This window comes from Hippopotamus amphibius, chromosome 17 (assembly GCF_030028045.1).
Source record: "Hippopotamus amphibius kiboko isolate mHipAmp2 chromosome 17, mHipAmp2.hap2, whole genome shotgun sequence".
In the NCBI taxonomy this organism is placed as follows: Eukaryota; Metazoa; Chordata; class Mammalia; order Artiodactyla; family Hippopotamidae; genus Hippopotamus; species Hippopotamus amphibius.
In genome coordinates, this window is record NC_080202.1 from 9,411,351 (window position 1) to 9,432,349 (window position 20,999).

Sequence of the window (20,999 nt, forward strand, 5' to 3'; positions counted from 1 at the left end):
TGTGGTCCCTTGTGTCTGGCTTCTTTGGCTTGGTATAACATTTCAAGGTACATCTGTGTTGTAGCATGTATCAGTACATCATTGCTTTTTTTAAAAATTTATTTATTATTTATTTATTTATTATTTTATTGGCTGTGTTGGGTCTTTGTTGCTGTGCGCAAGCTTTCTTTAGTTGCGGAGAGTGGGGGCTACTCTTCGTTGTCCTGCTTTCAAAAATATGAAATCTTTTGGAACCTGAAAATGTTCCTGTTTCCCCTAGACCGTTGGTTCCAGAAGAGAGGGTCCCACCGTAGTCCTGTTCACTTGTGTACGCTCGGACTCTGGCGCGGGGTAAATAGCGCATGAATGAAAGAATGCGAGCTTGCATACGCTGATGAATTTGTGGCCACCGGCCCTCGGGCCTTTCATCATTCCTTCCATCTACAAACGCTGGCTAAGCCGGCTCGATGTGGTTCGCGGCCGGCCCGGGAAAGGGGCACCGGCAGGTCCCCGCCGCGGAGGGACGTCCCGCCAGGGCGGAGAGGACGCCGGGGGCCCGCGCCGGAGCGGAGGCGGGTGCGCAGCGCCAAGCGCCCACAGGGCAGAGGCCCGACTCTCGCGGACCGACGGCGCGGGACAGACGGACAGCCCGGAGGACGGCGCCGCAGGGATGCACGGAGCTGGCTGCGCGGCCCCCGCAGAGCAGAAGGCGGCCCCCGCGCCCGGGCTGCACGCAGGACGGCGGGGCGGGCCGAGGGCGGCGGGGGCGGGACAGGACCGACGAGAATCCCGCGGAGGTGAGGCCGGGGGCCGGCCCGCCCCCGAGGGCAGGCCCTGAGCGCCCGCCCCGCCCTGACCCTCTGGGGTGTGGGCTCCGGCTCCGGCTCTGCTGGCTGCCTGCGCTCGCGAAGCCGCGCCGCCGCCGGCTCGGGCTGCCCGGGTGAGGGGAACGGGGAGGGGGCGCCGCGGAGGTCCCGGGCCCAGGAAATCGGGCGGGGACGGGAATGCGCTCGCGCTGCGGGGCCTCCCGATCCGCCGCTTGCTCAGATTTCGGGGTTTCTCTCCCGGGCGGGGAACGGGGAACTTCCTCCTTCCCGCCTGGACCCCTGCTTCCAGCTGGCTTGGCCTGGCTGGAGCCCCGGCCGCTCGGGACCCCTGGCAACTCCCGGGGCCCCTCCGCTGGCTTCTGCTCTGCCCCACTTCGGGGCCATCCGGGCCTGGCCGGGTGTTCCTCGGCACCCTGGTTACGGGACGGGAGGCGGGGCTCGGGCGTTCTGGATGAAGATCGAGATTGGGGATGGAGATTAGAGGCGGGCTGGCCGGGCGTTGCAGTCCGATGGGCCACAATCAGAGAGAGATTGGGAGTCAGCGGGAGCCGGGTGGGAGGAAGCGGGGAAGCTGTGGGAGATGGAGGACCGTGGAGGTGGGATGGGGGACAGGGTTCTGAAGAGCAGATCACCTTTCTGAGGCCTCCCCATGTTCCTAGGATGGCGGCCACCCCCGAGAGCCTCTTCCCGTCTGGGGGTGACCTGGACTCCAGCCAGTTACGGATGGAGACGGATGAGGTGGACACTCTGAGGGAGGGAGAGGACCCAGGTACACAGGGAGGACTCCCTCAGGGAGCGGAGGAGGAGGGGCTGAGAACTCCTGGAGTCCACATTCTTCCACTTTCTCTCCTGCCAGCTGACCGGATGCACCCCTTTCTGGCCATCTATGACCTCCAGCCTCTGAAAATGCACCCCTTGGTGTTTGCCCCTGGGGTCCCCGTCATAGCCCAGGTGGTGGGCACTGAAAGATACACCAGTGGATCTAAGGTGGCTGGGCTGGCACCGGGGAGGGGGATCAGGGGAGGGCTGGCCAGAGTGGGCTGCCACTCAACCAGAGGACATCCATTCAGTCAGTTCCTCACTCCCCCAGGTGGGCACCTGCACCCTGTATTCTGTTCGCTTGACTCACGGTGACTTTACCTGGACAACCAAGAAGAAGTTCCGTCATTTCCAGGAGCTGCATCGGGACCTCCTGAGACACAAAGTCTTGATGAGCCTGCTCCCTCTGGCTCGGTGAGGGGAAAGACTGCCTCCTGGGAAGAGCAGGTGCCCCTCGCCGTGGGCCAGCACGGGATGTCACGGTCCCAGCTCCCATCAATGCTTCCCGCCTGTCTCATCCCCAGGCCACAGCCTTTCCTCCCCCAGCTACTTTCCTCCCCCAGCTCTGGCCACTGGGCCCCCTCCTCTGACCCCAGTTACCAGGAAACCTTCCCTGCTCAGCTCTCCCTGTCCATGGTTCTGGGCCAGTATCTCAGCTGGGCTGGATGCCCAAAGTGCCCTTGGCAGCCTCCCACCTTTTTCTGTCTCCATCCTCAGGGTAGGGGGCATTCCAAGCCCCCACCTCCAGTGCTTCAGGAACCCAGGCACCCAGCCTCCCAGCTCTTATTGACCCTCCCCCATCCCTTCCACAGCTTTGCCATTGCCTCTTCTCCATCCCAAGAGGCAGACAACAGAGAGATGCCCTCTCTACCCCGAGCAGGTTCTGAAGGCTCCACCAGGCATGCATCCAGCAAACAGGTGGGACCAGACACCAGGTCTTCTGGGAGGGTGTTTGGGTGCAAATGGTTCTGGTCCCATCTGTCTCTCTCTGTCTCCCACCCCTACTTCAGAAATACCTGGAGAATTACCTCAACTGCCTCCTTACCATGTCTTTCTACCGCAACTACCACGCCATGGTAAGGTCCAGGGGCTGGGTGCCGGCTCTCTTGAGAAGGAGCAGGAGGGCAGAGGACCAGGGTCGGTAAGATTTGAGGGGTGAAAATAGTCTCTCCTCTGAGCCTTTTTCTTCCTCTGCAGACAGAGTTCCTGGAAGTTAGTCAGCTGTCCTTTATCCCAGACCTTGGATCCAAAGGACTGTGAGTGTCTGACACCCCTCACCTGCCATCTGCCAACATCTGGATCTCTCCCTGCCTGAGAATAGGAAAAGCAGTGCAGGGTGCGCTGGGAGTCTGGTTCCCTCTCTCAGCATCTCTTCCTGGTTTTCCCCACAGGGAGGGGGTGATCCGGAAGCGCTCAGGTGGCCACCGCGTTCCTGGCCTCACCTGCTGTGGCCGAGACCAAGTTTGTTATCGCTGGTCCAAGCGGTGAGGCCTGAGCAGAGCTGCTGGGCAGTGGGTTGGGGTGAGGAAGGAGATCCCCGGGGCATGGAGGAATGGTCAGAGCCCTTCCACTCCAGGTGGCTGGTGGTGAAAGACTCCTTCCTGCTGTACATGTGCCTCGAGACCGGCGCCATCTCATTTGTTCAGCTCTTCGACCCTGGCTTCGAGGTGCAGGTGGGGAAAAGGAGCACAGAGGCACGGTACGGGGTCCGGATCGACACTTCGCACAGGTAAGACCTCCCTGGTGTGGATAGACACCTGGGGAGTGAAGAGCCATCCTGGGGCCTTAAGGGGGGTTGAGTGGAGGAGCGCATGGAAGAAAGGAAGGCATCCCCACCCCGCTGGAGCGAGCCATGATTTAGACCAGAAAACTGTTCTAGCCAGATGCTTGGGGCTGCTCTTAGAGGCTCGCTCCAGAGAAAGGGGGTTGAGTATAAGCTTGGGGGAAGGACGGTGCAGAAGAAAACGTACTCCATTCATTCATTTATTCATTCACCAAACTTGAGGACTTCCCCGGCAGCTGAGCGGTTAAGATGCCATGATTCCACTGCAGGGGGCACAGGTTTGATCCCTGGTCAGGGAACTAAGATCTCACATGCCGTGCAACATGGTCGAAAAGAATCCCATAAAATAAAAAAAACAAACTTGAGTGGCCGGCACAATACTAAGTGCCAAGGACCCAAATGTGAATAAGGCACATATATGCCCTGTCCCTCTGAAGTCAAGTAGGGGCTAAGGGAGGAGGTGGGAAAGAGGAGATAACTAAAGGAGGGAGGTTTCTGGACCAGGCTAGAGGTGTGGAGGGTGAGGATTGCGGTCCATCCATTGTTCCCATCCAGGTCCTTGATTATCAAGTGCAGCAGCTACCGGCAGGCACGGTGGTGGGCCCAGGAGATCACTGAGCTGGCCCAGGGCCCGGGTAGAGACTTCGTACAGCTGCACCGACACGACAGCTATGCTCCACCCCGGCCTGGGACCCTGGCCCGGTGGTGAGACACTGATGTCCTTTCTGAAGTTGTCAGTGGCCTTTTCGACCTCCTTGGTGTTCTCTGAGTCCTTGATCCTCTTTATCTCCTCTGACCCCTTCTGACCTCAGTAACCTGCCCCTTGGCTTCTCAGATGTCCCTGACCCTCTGACCTCTTTAATCACGCTCGCTGACCCCTCTGATTCCCCTCTGATCTTTCTGAACCCCAAACTGGGTAATCTCTGACCCTGACCTCTCTGATCTCCTGTGACCTTTCTAACCCTCTTTCACCACACTGACTCTCTTTGTTCTCAGTGATCTCAAATCTCTCTGATTTATTCATCCATTTAATGAACATTTTCTAAGCACCCACTACATGCCAGGTCCAGTGGCAGGGATAAGACACAGTAGGTGATTCAATCACGAAACGACAGGCATTGGCCACGCTGGTGCTAGATACAGGGTACCAAGCACAGAGGAGGGGCATCTGCCCCAGCATAGGATGTCAGGACTGGCTTCCGGAAGATAGTAACCCTGAGGTTCACCTTAGCAAGATAAAGAAAATGGAGACGGGCAGTCATGCAGAGAAAGTAGAAATAGTCCAGTGTGTCTGGCAACCACAAACGCCGACTATGGTTGCAGTGTGACGAGCAGAGGCCAGAAAAGAGTCTGGGGATCGCAGGGTCTGATCAGTGGCTCTCTCCCTAAGCTGAGGAGGTTAGCCTTTATCGTAGGCAGAGAGGAGTCACGGGAAGAATTTTTTTCTTGGAGGTGGTGTTGAGGTTTACTTTTTAACATAAGAACTGATCATAGCTAATACTTATGTAGCACTTAGTGTGAGCCAGGAACCGTTCTGAGTGTTTTACATTTATGAACTTAGCCAGTTGTTATCTTCACTTTACAGGTGAGAAAACTGAGGCAAGGAGAAGTTAAGTAACTTGACAAGGTCACACACCTCGTACACAGTGGAACCAGGATTCAAATCCAGGCAGTCTGGGTCAAGATCCTGCTCTTTACCATCATACAGGATTATTAGTTATTAAAAGTCAAACAATATGGAAACATTAAGTAAAAAATTAGAGTTCATTGCACAAGCCTTTACCTCCCAGCCCTTACGTCTTCCCTACACCCCTTCCCCAAAACCCCATTTCTTTCCCCAGAAGTAATCTGGCAATAGTGTGATATATATCCTCCCAAATCTTTTCCTGCATATTTTCACAGGCTTAAGCATAGATGTCACTTCTTTAAAATTTTTTATTTTATATTAGAGTATACTTGATTAGCAATGTTGTATTCAGATATACAGCAAAGTGATTCAGTTGTACATATACGTGTATCCTTTCTTTTTTTTTTTTTGGTACCTAATTTTATTTTTTTTTATTTTTATTTATTCTTTGTCAGATTCTCTTCCCTAAATGGGAAATTACAGAATATTGAGTTACTTTTTGTTTTAATGTAAATGAGATCATGCACTCTCTTCTTTGTTTTATTTTTCACTTAATAAATGTGTTCGAGATTAGGCATTTACATTATTTCCCACTTTCACTCTTATAAATGATACTGCAGTGAACACAATCTTTGCTTAAGCATTTAATAGGATGTCTTCCCAGATACAGAATTACTAAGTGCATTTAATGGTATTGGGGGTATGTGCATTTACTATTCTAATAGAAACTGCCAAATTGTCCCCTAAAAAGGCTATAAAACCAATGTATAGTCTCATAGTCTATGAGAATACTCACTTCCCCATATGCTAATGTTGAATGTTACCTGTGATTTTAATTTTTGCCGATCTAGTGGATTTAAAAAGTGTTATTTCATTTTAACATCAATTTCCTTCTTTAGTGGTGAAATTGAACATCTTTTCATCTATAATTGGCCATTTTTTCCCTGTGAACTGTCAGTTCTTATTTTTTGTTCAGTTGGCTTATATATCTTTTTCTTATTGATTTGTTGGAACTCTTCCTATATGATGTATTCATCTTCCCAGTGTTTAGTCATTCTCTTTAGTTTATTGTGTCTTTCATAGTTTTTAATTTTATTTATCTCATACTGGCAAATTTATCCCACTTTGATATATCTGCTACTGTCTGACCTCTCTGATTACTCTTGATCTTTGATCCTGCTGTCACCTCTGATCCATGGCTATCCTCCGGTCTTCACTCTCCAGAGCTTTCTGGCTTCTGACTCCCCTGATCTCCTTGGCTTGGCCTCCCCCCAGGTTTGTGAATGGGGCAGGTTACTTTGCTGCTGTGGCAGATGCCATCCTGCGAGCTCAAGAAGAGATTTTCATCACAGACTGGTGGTAAGTGTGGGAAAAGCCTGAGCAAGAAGGGGTAGGATAGGGCCTGCAACAGATCAGCTTATGGGTCAGAAAAGGAGTGGAAGGGTAGGAGTGACTGTTGTTGGGAGCTTAACTTGCCCTCGCCCCCTGCCCTGAATCCCAGGTTGAGTCCTGAGATTTACCTGAAGCGTCCAGCCCATTCAGATGACTGGAGACTGGACATTTTACTCAAGAAGAAGGCGGTGAGGAGAGTGGTCGGGCTGGAGGGGAGATATGGTGGGGGGTGTCCTGTGGGTGGAGATTGGTCAGAGGGACTGTAGCACAGAGGAAGGTAGGGAATGTGAAACTTGAGGAGGAGGAAATGTGCCCATCCTGGCTCGGTGTCTGGAAAACTCACCTCTTCCTCTTCCCTAAGGAGAACTGACACCTCCCTTTTTTTGCCCTTCCTCTACCTGGTATAGACTTTCCTCCCAGGACGCATTACACTCTATTGTGTTACCGCAGGGTGGACATGTCTATCTCTCTCACTGGGCTGATTAGTATCACTAGTTCCAATAAAAGGCACAGTGTCTGCTGTGTTAGGAGCATCCGTAGATGTTGATGGATGGGAGGAAACATACGTGGATGATGGAGAGTGGGTGGGTGGATGGGTAGATGATGGAAAGGGAGATAGATAGAAGGATATGAGGTTGGGAAGGTGGATCAGTAGGAGAGTGGGTAGGTAGATGGATGAAATGATAGATGGTAGATAAGGGGATGGATGAGTACATTGTTGGGAAGATGGATGGATGGATAATGCTGGGTAGGCAGGCAGATGGATGGATGGATGAGTGGGTGAGCGGAGAGACGATATTCAATCTGTTTGCTGAAAGCATCAAAGCAGGGTGCAAATGGCAGGGCACTGAGGATCTCCAGGTGGGGAGGAGGAACATACAGGAATCCTGAGCATGGGAAAAGGTTTGGGAGGGTGGAAAGCGGTCGTTCCAAGAGAGGCATTAGGATCTGATTCCCTCACTGACCACCAACCAGGAGGAGGGTGTCCGGGTGTCCGTGCTGCTGTTTAAGGAAGTGGAGTTGGCCTTGACCATCAACAGTGGCTATAGCAAGAAAGCTCTGATGCTGCTGCATCCCAACATAAAGGTGACTCTCAGGCCTCAGAGACCCCTCCCCTACAGCCCCCCTCACCACACTTCCCCATCCCCTCAACCCTCGCTTTCCTGGAACGTCTCATCCTTCCATCTTGCCATCCTCTCCCCCAACACCTCCTCTGTCCTCTCCCACCTAAGCCTACCCTCATGAACTCCCCCATACCTGCTCCAGGTGATGCGCCACCCAGACCAGGTGACGCTGTGGGCCCATCATGAGAAGCTCCTGGTGGTGGACCAAGTAGTGGCCTTCTTGGGGGGGCTGGACCTCGCCTATGGCCGCTGGGATGACCTACACTACAGACTGACTGACCTTGGGGATGCCTCTGAGTCAGCTGCTCCCCAGGTAATCCTGAGCTGCACCCAAGGCCTTCCTGAGCTCCCCCAAACTCAGCTAACCTAAATCCACACCGCTTCCCAGCTGTGGCATTGCCCTGCAGTCACTGGAGGGACTCAGGAACCCACACTCGGGGTTTCTCAGCGTTTCTGAGGCCCCAAGAACCTGCTTGGAATATACTGTGACCCAGTCCCCTCCCTATGTCCACAACCACTGCCCCCCCCCACCACTCGTCTAGGAATTTCAAATGCATCTGAAGGGGAGGTCCTGGGAATAAAACTCTCTCTGATTCATTCTTACTCTGTGTGTCTCTCTGTCTCCCGGTCTCCCAGTGCTCCTTTCTTCTCTTTGGCCTGGCTCTGTACGGCCCCATGACCTCTTCTTGCCCTTGGCTTGGGTGTGTTCCCCCTGCAGCCTCCCACCTCATGCTCAGACCCGCAAGCTACCCCAGACCTCTCTCACAACCAACTCTTCTGGCTGGGCAAGGACTACAGCAATCTGATCACTAAGGACTGGGTCCAGCTGGATCGGCCTTTTGAGGGTAGGGGTCCCCTTCCCACAAAGCCCCTATGAGCTGGGAGCAGGGGTAGAAGGCGGGGCTGGGACTGAGGATGGGATGAACTGGGTGAAGGGTAATGCAGCCTCCCCTCTGGTCGGCTCCTCCTCCTCCCTGCCCCAAGTGTCCCCAAGAGACCATCCCTGACCTCTCCCCTGACTCTCCTGGGACCCCCAGATTTCATTGACAGGGAGGCCACACCCCGGATGCCATGGCGGGACGTCGGGGTGGTGGTCCACGGCTCACCCGCCCGGGACCTTGCCCGGCACTTCATCCAGCGTTGGAATTTCACCAAGGTGCTGGATTCCCTCCTGCGAGGCTGGAGGGTGGGAGGGAGCCAGGGGCAGCTTGCCACCTCCTGCTGACCCTGCCATCCCTCCTCCTCAGACCACCAAGGCCAAGTACAAGACACCCATGTACACCTACCTGCTGCCCAAGTCCACCAGCACCGCAAACCAACTTCCTTTCTTGCTCCCGGGAGGGCAGTGCGCCACCGTGCAGGTGAGGCTCTGACTTCAGCCTGCCCCTGCCTCCCTCCCTTCAGCCCAACGCCCGGCCCACTCTCCCTGATCTGAGAGCCCCCCAGACCCCCTCCTCTCCCGGGCTCAGGAGCCATATCACATTCACCGTCCCCCCAGGTCTTGCGGTCAGTGGATCGCTGGTCAGCGGGGACTTTGGAGAACTCCATCCTCAATGCCTACCTGCACACCATCAGGGAGAGCCAGCACTTCCTCTACATTGAGGTCTGACTGGGGTGAGGGTGGGGCAGAGAACGCAGAGGATGTCCCGGGAGAGAGACCTAGGATGTCAGTGGCATCAGTCATTGAGGGCTGGCTTAGCTGGGCCTGGAGAAATGCAGAGGCCTGGGGCCGGGGCCTGGAGTCTGGGGGTGGGGATGGCAGCGGGGAGCCGAGGGCAGGGGCTGGGGCCGGACTGCTGATGTCTGTCATCGGTCCCTGCCCCAGAATCAATTCTTCATTAGCTGCTCAGATGGGCGGACAGTGCTGAACAAGGTGGGCGATGAGATTGTGGACAGAATCCTGAAGGCCCACAAGTAAGGTGGACCAGTCGGAGTGTGGGGATTGTGGGCATGGTTTAAGCCCAACGGGAGGGATGGGGCTTGGGGGACAGGTCACACTTCTGACTCCATCCCTCCCCAGACAGGGGCAGTGCTTCCGAGTCTACGTGCTTTTGCCCCTGCTCCCCGGGTTCCAGGGTGACATCTCCACAGGTGGTGGTAACTCCATCCAGGCCATCCTGCACTTCACTTACAGGTGAGGATGCCCTGCGCCCCTCCTCTCCGCCCCGACCAGACTCCGCCTCTCCATGGCCCCATCCCACCGGTTCCCCTACCCTGACTCGGTCCTGATCCCTTCCTGCTGGACTTTTGAGGTCCACCTCTCTCCTGACATCCCCCACCCCTTCCCTAGTCTCCACCTCCCTCACCCATTCTTTTCCCTCAGGACGCTGTGTCGTGGGGAATATTCAATTCTACATCGCCTCAAAGCAGCCAGTGAGTTCTGGGGGCTGGGGGGGTTCAAGCCCTGGATCCTCGGGGAGAGGAAGATTGAGGGACTGGAGTCCCAGGGATGGAGGGAAGGAGGCTATCACGCCTATATGCCTCTGGGACTACCACCTGAGCCCGTAGGTGGCCTTTTACTGTAGAGAGTAGTATACAGAGCAGGGCTTCTGAAGTGAGGTAGCTGGGACCGGGCTCCATCTGCACATGGAGGGCACCTCTCAGCTCACTCCCTTTCCCCCCATCTCTTGCTCACAGTGGGGACAGCGTGGCGGGACTATATTTCCATCTGTGGGCTTCGCACACATGGAGAGCTGGGCGGACACCCAGTCTCAGAGCTCATCTATATCCACAGCAAGATGCTCATCGCGGATGACCGGACAGTCATCATTGGTCAGTGCTGGATCTTGGCCCCTGGCAGCAAGAGGAGGGCGGGGAGAAGTGGAGCAGGGCCCAGCCAGGGGCAACGGGATGGGGGTGGGTGGTGGAGATTGCAGCTGAAGCCCAATTGGGGATGGAGGCCAAAGAAAGTGTGTTGCCCACAGGCTGGTTCTTGGGTAGAGATGATGAGGTGGGGAGTCCCCTGGGCTCAGGAGGACAAAGTGTGTCCCGTACCCACCCCAGGCTCTGCGAACATCAATGACCGGAGCTTGCTGGGGAGGCGGGACAGTGAGCTGGCCCTGCTGATTGAGGACACGGAGATGGAGCCATCCCTCATGAATGGTGTGGAGTATCAGGCGGGCAGGTTTGCCTTGAGTTTGCGGAAACACTGCTTCAGGTAGAGCCCGAGTGGGGTGCTGCAGGGCGGGGGGAGAGGTGGAAAGGGGGAGCGTCTGCCTTTTGAGCAGGTGTGAGGATAGCTTAGAGGTAGTACTGGATTTCCCAAGAGGCAGACTCATCCAGTTTAGGGTACCAGCAAAGCAGGGATACCCAAAAAATAAGACAAATATTTCAAAAATAATTTGGTATATTTCTTAAAGCATTAAAGTAGCCGCCAAAGTAGAGACAAATTAAAGCTCTGTTGGTCTCTTTTACCCGTATTTTACTGTTTAACATTGCTTCCATTGTGAAATACCTGGGTAGGCACAATGAAACTTTTCTGGTATTCAGGCTCTGGAAGGATCTTAATCTGGCCCTGCTGGGACCCCTTTCTCCCGCAGTGTGATTCTCGGGGCAGATGCCCGGCCGGGCGTGGATCTCCGAGACCCTGTCTGTGATGACTTCTTCCAGTTGTGGCAAGACACAGCTGAGAGCAATGCCAATATCTATGAGCAGGTGGGCGTGGGGGGGGCGGGCAGCGCTGGCCAGGGGACGTTCACAGGTTACCCTGTCCAGGGTGGGATGGAGAAGAGCCACCCCATAAGGGGATGAGGGTCTGGGGTCATCCTGGGATTCAGTGGTTCAACGTCAGTGTAGAGGGCTATGGTGTGGGGAGTGGGGGTGTCCAGCCCAGTTGGGCTTGGACTCTCAGCAGAGTCTCCCCAAGCCTTATTGGCTTCCATGCCCCCCGCCCACAGATCTTCCGCTGTCTGCCGTCCAACGCCACGCGCTCCCTCCGGGCCCTCCGGGAGTACGTGGCCGTGGAGCCCCTGGCCGCGGTCAGCCCTCCCTTGGCCCGGTCTGAACTCACCCAGGTCCAGGGCCACCTGGTCCACTTCCCCCTCAAGTTCCTGGAGGATGAGTCTTTGCTGCCCCCACTGGGTAGCAAGGAGGGCGTGATACCCCTAGAAGTGTGGACATAGCTGCGGCTCCACCCTGGGAGAGGTCACCAGCCGCTGGGCTCCACCGCATCTGGCTCCCTGCCCCTTCACCCTGAGGACTGAGGGCAGTGCCTTTGAGACCTGAGGGAGGCAGGCATACCGTCACAGAGGACCCTTTCCTGAGAAGCAGCTGAAGAGGACACTCCCAACCCCGGGCTGGGGAGGCAGGAGAGGGTCCCAGAGAAGTTCATCATCCTTGCTGCCCAGATCAAACCACTGCTACAAAGGAGAAGCTAAACTCCTGCTGGGATGCCTGGGGCCAGCCTCCTACTCCAGGAGAACAGACTCAACCCTGGGCCTTCCCATCACTCCCTTCTTCTTCCTGCTCTTGAACTTCCACCCTGCCCCAGGGCCTCTCCCAGCTCATTACTGCCAAGGTGGAGGGAAGGATGGAGTCACTCCTGGCTTCCGCACCCAAGGCGGGGAGGGGTGGGGGGATGTACACTAACGCCCTCCACCAGCTGCTGACAGACACTAACTTTGTATCAGTTCAATAAGCGTTTCATAAATAAAAGCCTAGAAAAGGTCCTTGCTTCTTCCTTGGCTGAACTGAGTTCCTGTCTCAGCCGCCCCCCAGGTCTTCAAACAGCAGCACAGGCCCCTGCACCTTCTCTCCACCCTACTCCTTTCTTCTTTCTGCAGCTTCATCTCCGCTCTGCTTGTCTATGGCTTCAGGAGCTCCGTCACTAGGTGCTGGGAAGACCAGGTGTTCACATAGGGCTCCTGGGTAGAAGGAAGGGTGGGGCCAAACCAGGACTCCTGGAGGAGCAAAACAGCTACAGGTGAGGGAGGTGCCCAGTGAAGGGCCCAGAGGGGCTGCCTCTTGTTCCTCAAGTGACTGCCCAGGGAGAGGCTTAGCAAAGCCCCTAGGAGTGGGTAAGGGTATAGGCTTGAGGTCAGGAAGAACTGGGCCCCAATCCTAGACTTGTCATTTACTACCTTGGTGACCTTGTGAAGTCACATCACTTCTCTGGGCCTCAGTGGTCCCAACTGGGAAATGGGAATAATATTTATATAACCAGTTTGCTATAAATATTCAGTCATTGACTTAAATATTTATTGAGCACCTGCTCTTTGCCAGACATCATTTAGACTCACAGGAGTGAGTACGACAGTTCCCACCCTCGTGGGACAGGCACGTATGTCCTGGAGCTTCACTGTCCAATACACCAGCCATATTTGGCTATTTATATTTAAATTAAGTACAATTAGAAATAGCTAAAGAACTAGTTCCTCACTCATACCAGCCATGTTTCAGGTGCTCAGGAGCCACTCGTGGCTAGTGGCTAGCATATTGGACAGTGCAGGTATGGACCGTTTCCGTCGTTGCACAGAGTTCTCTTGGTTGGCACTGTTCCAGAGGGAAGAGAGAAAGTAGATGATGTAGCTTATGAGAGAGTGTAGTGCACACCGGATTGAGGAGGGTTTCCTCCCACAGCAGGTGGAAAGACAAGGATAGCAGGGGTATACAGAGAGAGCTCTTTGAGTGAATTGGTGGCTTTTATTTCTTAAGCTGAGTGGTTGGTAGAGGAACTTTATATATTTTTTCTTATATCTTTTTGTTTATCTGAAATATTTTACAATTAGAAAAATGTTTAGCACGGTCCTGCTCTTGCCCCTCATCCCCCCAGCCTCTCTCCCCAATCTCAGGATTGACCACAGGTGCAAGAAGAAACAGAGGTGAATAGAGTGAGTAGTTTGGGAGGGCTTCCTGGAGGAGGGGTGTGCTTGTGGAAGATGATGTGGAGAGAGGAGATGCTGTGGCCTTGCTCCCAACCTCTCCTTTGAGTCCAGCCCTCTGTTCCTCTGAAGAAGCTACTTCCGCACAAGAAATTCCTCCTCCCATGTATAGTGGTCCCCAGGTACTAATTGGCATTCCGCTAATTAGCCTCCTTGTCCGCACTGAGTGCCTCTTTCCCTAAGGGACCATTACCTCATTAACTGTGGAGTGGGGTGGAGGCAGCAGCTGCCCTGGGGCTGCTGGACCAGGGGGTAGGTGGGCTTCTGCTTCATACTGTCTGTTGGCCTATCTGCTCCCCCCTTATTGGTCCTGGAGTTTCTTCAATGGAGGCCCCCACAGTGTAGGGAAAAAACAGTGGGCTTGTGATCAGAAGAGTTGACTCTAGGGACTTCTCTGGTGGTCCAGTGGTTAAGACCCCGTGCTTCCACTGCAGGGGGCTCGGGTTCATCCCTGGTCAGGGAACTAAGATCCCCCATGCCTGGCCAAAAACAAACAAACAAAGAAAAGAGAAGTTGGCTCTAGACTCAGGATGAAGAGAATGAATCCAGCCTCCCAAGGTGGGTGGGAGGCCCTGAGAGTGACTGGGTCTGTGCAAAATGTCCATCCCCCAGGGATCCAAAATTTGTCTTTTTTTTTTTTTAATACTTTTATCTGGTTGCGCTGGGTCTTAGTTGCGGCAGGCAGGCTCCTTAGCTGTGGCAGGCAGGCTCCTTAGCTGTGGCATGCAAATTTTAGTTGTGGCAGTACATGTGGGATCTAGTTTCCTGACCAGGGATTGAACCTGGGCCCCCTGCATTGGGAACTCAGAGTCTTAATTACTGCGTCACCAGGGAAGTCCCTGTCTTATTGTTAATATTTTAACTTTTCTTGGTGCCTGATCCAGGGCTTCCTCCACCACATTGTCTGTTTTAAAGTTATTATGGACAATTTCATATATACATAATAAAAGCAGAGAATAGAATGATGAACCCTCAGGTACCCATGCATCAATACTCCAGCTTCAATCATTATCAGCACGGGGCCAATCTTGTTTCTCTATCCTCCCCACCCTGCAGGTTACAAGTCCTCTTGAGGTTTGGGTGGCCATCTATCCTGCCTCTGTGATCTTAATTTGCTCATTCATTGATTCAGTATGTCTTTATTAAACACTGCCTGAGTCAGGCGTTAATAAATTTATTGAGGACCTCGTATATACCAAGTGCTTCACATACCTAATTTTATTTTACCCTAGCCTTCCTGTTATTATCTCAGTTTTACAGATGATAGAATTGAGCCTCAGAGATTAATGATTTGCACAAAGCACTAACTTCAAATTCTGTGTTTCTTCCCTACTATCCCATGCTCTTGTCCTTGAGTTACTATATTTCACAGTGCCTATCCAGATAGAGGCCTTCATTCACTTACATGTTACTGAACCTCTAGTGGGTGCCAGGCCCTGTGTTGAACAAGGCTGATATAATTCTCGCCTTTAAGGAGACTCAACATTTACAATTCAAAGTGTTAAATGTTACCATGGGTTTCAGCCAGGTAGCTAAAACGGAAGAGCCAAACTCAGTCTCATGGGATCAAGGAAGGCTTCACGGAGGAGGTAATTTTTTTTTTTTAATTTACTTGGCAAGTGCTCGCTTCGGCAGCACATATACTGAAATTTACTTGGCTGTGCCAGGTCTTAGTTGTGGCACACGGGATCTTTATTGCCACGTGTGGAATCTTTAGTTGTGACACGCAGGATCTAGTTCCCTGACCAGGGATCAAACCCAGGCCCACTGCATTGAGAGCTCGGAGTCTTAACCACTGGATCACCAGGGAAGTCCCAAGGAGGTAATTTAGACATGAAGGACAAAGCAAAAGTCAGTGAGAATGGGCATGGTCAGAATATTCTAGGGAGAAGAAATGGCAAGTGCAAAGGCTGGAGGAGTGTCTGTTGAGTTCTGGGAACTGCGTGTAGATTTCCATATGGCTAGAACACGTGAGGTTGAATGGTGGAGTATTGAAAAACAGGACAGCAGAAGCAGGCAGAATCTTGAAGGGTCATGGTTGCCACACTTTAGGCTCAAAAGATAGTGGGGAGCCAGTGAAGGATCTTAAACAGAAGAGTGACATCAGATTTGAGTTTTAGAAAAATCATGCACTCTGAGTATAGATAACTGACTTATGGAGGTCAGTCAAGAAGACCAAGTAGGAGGCTAAAAAGAGTATTGGAAGTGAGTGATGATTGTGGCTTGGACAAGGACAACAGCAAGGTAAACTGGGGGGGGTGGGGGGGTGGGAGGGAAGCAAGACTGGATCTGGATGTGCATTGGAATCTGCAAAGGAAAAGGGTATCCAGAAAGGAATGTGTCTGCCTCTTTCCAAGGACTTTTCATTCAAACTCTCCTAAGTGATGTTTACTTTAAGGCTGGCAGTGGGGTCTTTCAGAGATTCCATCATTGCTGGAGGTGATATCAGAAATCAAACAGCCTTCTCTTTCTTTCAAATTCACAATGAAAGAAAGGCCCAGAGAAGCAAAGCAACTTGCTCAAGGTCACACAGCATGTCAGTGGCAGAATATGACTCCCGTTCTTTGTATAGCATTACCCAGCCTCCAGTGAGGCTAATGGCTGGGGGTGCTACGCCAACATGACTAGACCTAAGGTGATCCAAGCAAGATCTGAAGGGGTTGGACATAGATTCCTCCTCCTCTTCCCCTCCATCTCCCCTTGCCACCCCCACCCCCCACAGCTCCAGTGATCAGTCAATGAATATTGAAATAGTTCCTTTGTGCAGAACAAGAGGTGCAGGGACAAAGGTCTTCGGCTGGATTCCCTATCCTGAGATCTGAGAGCCCCTTCTCAACACTCTCCACTGCAGCCGGGTAAGGGGTCGGGGCATTGCTGAGGCAGCCAGTCCCCCTCGCCACTCCCCCTCGCCACTCCCCAGCCCCCAGGTAGTTTCTCCAGCCAAGTTCTCACGAAGAGGCCCCTCCCTCAGCGGCTCCACTGTTGCCATGGCAATTAGGTGGGTGGACAGCCCATCCTATCTAGAGGCTACCCAGCCCTCGCGTGGGGAGTTACCATAACAACCCCCCTAGTAATAGAGGGGGTTGGGTCCCGCCCCCCTTCCCCCGCAAATAGAGAGGTGGGTGGCTTGATTGGCAGCTGGGCACACGAAAGAGGAAGGAAAGGGAAGGAAAGGCGTCAAAGGGGAGCTCAGAAGGAAATGGTGGAGAGAAAGGGCAAAAAAATAGGGGAAGGGAAGGAAACGCGTGTGCGCACGCGCACCAGCTGGTGGGCGCGCTCCCCGGCCGCCTCGGCCGCCGCCCACTTCTTTCACGCCAGGCTCGCGCGGTCGCTCAGTCCTCGCGCGCGCCTTTCGCTCTCTCTCCTGCGCCTGCGCGCAGGTGTCGGCGCCGAGGGGGAGGGGGAACCCGGCGCGCTCGCGTCACGTTCCCTCTTCCACCCTGCCGAAGCTCGGCCACTCCGCGCCTGCGCAGGAGAGTCGGGAGGCTCGGGTTGCAGGCTCCGGGGCGATAGCTCCTGTCAGTGGGTCGGTCGGTCCTCCCGCCGGCCCTCCCCCCTCCCCGTTCTCCGGGGGAGGCGCGGTGGAGTCCGCCCCCGGGATCCCCCGATGGGGGAGAAGCGGCGACGGCGGCAGCGGAATAACCAAGCCGGAGCGTGAGCGGCCCCGGGGCCCCGTTCCCGGCGGAGGCCATGGGCGACCCAGCCCCCGCCCGCAGCCTGGACGACATCGACCTGTCCGCCCTGCGGGTGAGCGCGCCGCCCCCCAGCCTCGCCCTGGTTCCGGTCCCCGCCGCGGGGGAGCGGGTGGCCACACGCCTCGCGCTCTCCCCGGGCCCCCGCTCCCCCGCGGCGACCCCCGCCCCTCTCCCGGGCGCCCGCCGCCGCCGCCGGGCCCCCGCCCTCCGCTCCCCTCCGCTCTCCACGCGCTGCAGGTTCTGGGAGCCAGTTCGGTCCCCGCCCTGGGGTGCCCCGCCCCCATTCTGCCCTCCTCCTCTACCTTTACTCAGGTTCCGGACCCCCCTCCTCCCAGGGCTTTGAGGGTCACCCTCTGGTTCCCGTGAGCCTGCAGAATCTTTACTGTGGTGCCCCTCCCTGGCCCCTGACCTCCCTTGGGGCCTCTTTCTCCCCTTGCTCTTACTTCGATCTTCCTCCCCCTCCGCTTTCTCGGCTCCTTGAAATTTGACTTTGCCACTGCCTTGCCAGCCTCCTCCTCATCACCCTGTCTCCTCCTCGCCCAGCCCTGAATTGCATCTCTTCCCCGGTCGGCACTTCGGCCTCCCCTCTCCGCCGCACACCTCCTACAGCCGCCCTCATCCTCCTGCTCGGCTCTGCCCGTGCCTTCGCTCGCCTTTCAAGTGCAGCAGTCCAGAACCAGGCATTTCCGGTCTCAGGGTCCCCGCATATTACATTACCAACTCTGCAGCAGCGTGGGGCTGGGAGGAAAGACAAGTGCACTGGGGGAGGAGGGGACGCGTTTCTTGTTTTCAGAAACTCTGGCCTGGGCTGGGAAGAGGATGTTTAAATGTCCGTACACACACAAACACATGCAGCGTGTGGTCCCTCAGGTTTGGAAAAGCCTGGGTATTCATGGCTTTGCTGGAGGGAGGGGGAGGCGATGGAGATCTCTCCAGGGAGGGGCTCGTTAGAAAAGGAATCAGAGGAAACAACTGCAGCAGGAATTTCTTCGAAATACCTATTCGTTGTCCCTCCTGGGGCTCTTGCATGCCCTCATTTGGGAGCTTTCAGCAGCATTTATGTGTTTTTCTTCAGCAGGAAGCCCTGGTTTAAGGGGCAACTGAGTGATTTCAAGGTGAAGACTCCAGCTTGTCCCCCAGGGGGTGTTTTTGTGCTGTGTCCTTCCAGCTTTCTCAGCAGGCCGAGGTGCTGGGAGAGCAAGATTTCTCATCTCTGGGTTAGCTGCTCAGGAGGCCCCCGTTGAAATGGTCTTCTGGCTTTTGAGTTAGCCAGGGAACGCGGCCAGTAGTGGGAAAAGGCGGTCAGCCACACAGGTGCCCCGGATATGACTGGAGGGGAGAGGGGAATTGAAGAGAGCAGAGTCATGTCTTTAATTGGGTTTCTCTAGGTGACACAGTTTTTCTTGCCATTCAGGTCATAATTTGTTTGGTGCAGTGTTGGGCTAGGAGACCTGACTTGCTGGAGATAAGATGACAAGTTGCTGAGGAGGGAGACAGAACATTGATTTCTGTGTGTGTGTGTGTGTGTGTGTGTGTGTGTGTGTGTGTGTGTGTGTGTGTGTGTGTTGGTGGGATGAGGGTCTGAAGGCTTTAGGAGGGAGATTCTTAAAGTCAGTTTAAACTGTGATTCTCAAGTTAAGCCAGCTTGGGTATAAGCTGGAAATCCAGGCTCCCCTTAATGAACTTGTCTTTAGGATGAACCCCCACCTTCCCTTCCCACCTTGGTGTTGATTAACTTTGGCTACAGGTTCCTGTGGCTGTGTTGACTGATCTATAGTAAAAAACAGGTGGGTCCAAGTCATGACCTTTGGCTTAACCTTGTGGGACTCTGCTTGGGCTTCTCTTTTCCTTCAGCCTCTTCTGGCCTGGACCCTCAACCCGGGATTTCCAGCAATTCTGCAAACACCCTCTGACCTTGGATGTGGTATTTCCCTTCTGGACTTCTCTACTTAAGGCAGTGTTAGCCTCTTTCCTCAATCGCCTCCTGCCTTATTCTCCCCTCCCTTCCTCAGGAGAGCTCCATGACCTGCTCCCAGCGCTGTGTCTTTCCTGCCTCACGCTTCATAAGAAAGCATTCCCCTTCCCCCGCTACCACCCCAGTGCTCCTGGGCTTGAGGGAGTGCTTTCTTTGAAGTGGGGCTGCAGAGGGCCTGCTTTCTCTTTGCTGCTGGCCTTTTCTCAGGGCTTGTCCCCTCTACCCCACCTCAGAGAGCCCCTGTGGAGCAGCTCAGTCATCTCTTGTTCTGTTCATGTCTGTTCTCCAGTGAGAAATGGCAACCTGGAGAATTAGCAGGAAAGCATGCTTCCTGGTACTGCATCACCTTGGTCGTGTTGGGGGCCTGGGGAGGGGGATGGGAGAGGAGCATATACAGCATTTATTAGCTGGCCTCGAAGAGCCCAAGTTGTCTTTCTCCTCTTATTTCAAGATAAGGCATGACTTTCAGCTGGTGATGAGAGTAATGGTTTGATATTAGGGAGGATTGAATTGCACTCTCTCTTAGCCGTGTGTGGAGAGGCGGGTGGACCTGCCACTTTGTGACCACAGACACGCTTGACCTCTTTGAGGCTCTATTTATCCACCAGCGCAGTAGCATGGGGTTGTGTTCCTGAGTTCCAGTCCCTGCTTTCTCACTTACTGTGTAACCTTAGCCTTTCTCCCCCTTCTTCCCTAGTTTGCTGCAGATTCTGCAAAGGGCCTTACCTCTCTAAGGCTCTGTTTGCCCTTCTGAATAGTGGTGATGGTACTGAACTCAGAGTTGCTGAGAATTAAGTGAAATACTGCATGTTGAGTACTTAGTTCAGTTCCTGGCACATCATGCCCCTATGATTGTCCTTATTGTTAATTGTTCTCAGATGACAATCAGAGAAGTCTTCCAGCACAAGTGTATCCAAAATACCACTCCCTCTGCTGCTTCATTTTTACGTGAATGTTTATATGGCATCCCTTAGTATGCTTTATTTCATAGTGTTTATCACCCGCTAACATATATTTATATTTATCAACCCCAACTAAAATGCAAGTTCAGTGAAAGTTAGGATTTTGACTGTTTTGTTCATTTTTGCATCCCCAGTGCCTGTAACAGTGTTTTGCATATAGCCGGGGCTCAACTGTTTGTGGAATAAATGCGTATCATAACAAATGAAAGCTCTCAGCAAGTGCTTGCTTAGAGAAAGCATTCAATACATGTGAGGCTTTTTAGACTTTCTCTTGCTTTTTATATATACACAATTAAGAATCTATCTTCTCTGAGTTGTTTTTTGGAATCAAACCTTGTCTGGTAGTAAACAGAATTCTGGAAGCCTCCATCTGAGCGATGTCCTTGAAGTAATGTTAGGATCTTCCAAGAGAAAAAGTGGCCTCTTGTTTCAAATCTTCTCTGTGTCCAAGCTTGGTTATATTCCAGGAGAATCTTCTGACTTGGAACTTTTGGCTTCTCACAAAGAATAAGTATCAGTGGAAGTGGACGGGACAAGGAGGGAGCAGACCCTGGGCTGACCTCTCTCCTTTTGCATTGTCCCTTTTAGTTGACCCACTTCATAAACCGAGCAGCTTCTCTTTACTGTCCAGCCAGCTGGAGGTTTTAGACTGCAGTGTCCTTGGAACCGGGGAGCTGTGCTCAGTGTGGCTGTATTGAAATAATACCATGGCGGGCGGTCAGGAGGGACTTGTTGCCGGGTAGTAGTGCTGACAGAGATGTTCTTTCTCTAATGCTCTTGTGTTGTGTCTGTTCTTTGGAGGAGTCTCTTCCCCTTCCTTTTCTCTTCACAAGGCTGTGGAGCCAGCACCACTCGGGAAGCTGGCAGTTCTGGACATGTATTTCTGGGCCGCTGGGCAACTGCTGCATTCTGATGTGCTCGCTGTCCAAATGTTGAC

General features: G+C 53.7%; 2 protein-coding genes across 7 annotated transcripts in view; both read left to right on the forward strand.

The window, feature by feature from the left end:
• The first annotated feature begins 615 nt into the window (after nt 1-615).
• PLD2 (phospholipase D2) lies at nt 616-12,216 on the forward strand. 2 transcript variants are annotated; one of them, XM_057713937.1, is made up of 25 exons: nt 616-776; nt 1,466-1,575; nt 1,663-1,793; nt 1,897-2,039; nt 2,438-2,543; nt 2,636-2,701; nt 2,823-2,881; nt 3,017-3,109; nt 3,202-3,354; nt 3,964-4,113; nt 6,311-6,394; nt 6,537-6,615; nt 7,403-7,513; nt 7,694-7,864; nt 8,270-8,396; nt 8,589-8,707; nt 8,799-8,912; nt 9,050-9,154; nt 9,377-9,465; nt 9,572-9,685; nt 9,875-9,924; nt 10,189-10,323; nt 10,555-10,708; nt 11,091-11,205; nt 11,448-12,216. In XM_057713937.1, exons 2-25 carry the CDS (start codon nt 1,467-1,469, stop codon nt 11,670-11,672), a joined length of 2,802 nt encoding a protein of 933 aa, XP_057569920.1. In that variant the 5' UTR covers nt 616-776; nt 1,466; the 3' UTR covers nt 11,673-12,216. The 2 variants fall into 2 exon arrangements, with proteins under 2 accessions (XP_057569920.1, XP_057569921.1); XM_057713938.1 differs by lacking the exon at nt 616-776 and adding an exon at nt 790-919.
• Nucleotides 12,217-16,841: 4,625 nt separating this feature from the next.
• The window catches only part of MINK1 (misshapen like kinase 1), a 47,496-nt gene continuing 43,338 nt past the window's right edge, over nt 16,842-20,999 (forward strand). For all 5 annotated transcript variants that reach the window (XM_057713926.1, XM_057713929.1, XM_057713934.1 and 2 more), the window contains exon 1: nt 16,842-17,177. In XM_057713926.1, the coding sequence (XP_057569909.1) occupies nt 17,121-17,177 (57 nt within the window). In that variant the 5' untranslated portion in view covers nt 16,842-17,120. The remainder of the gene's footprint in view (nt 17,178-20,999) is intronic.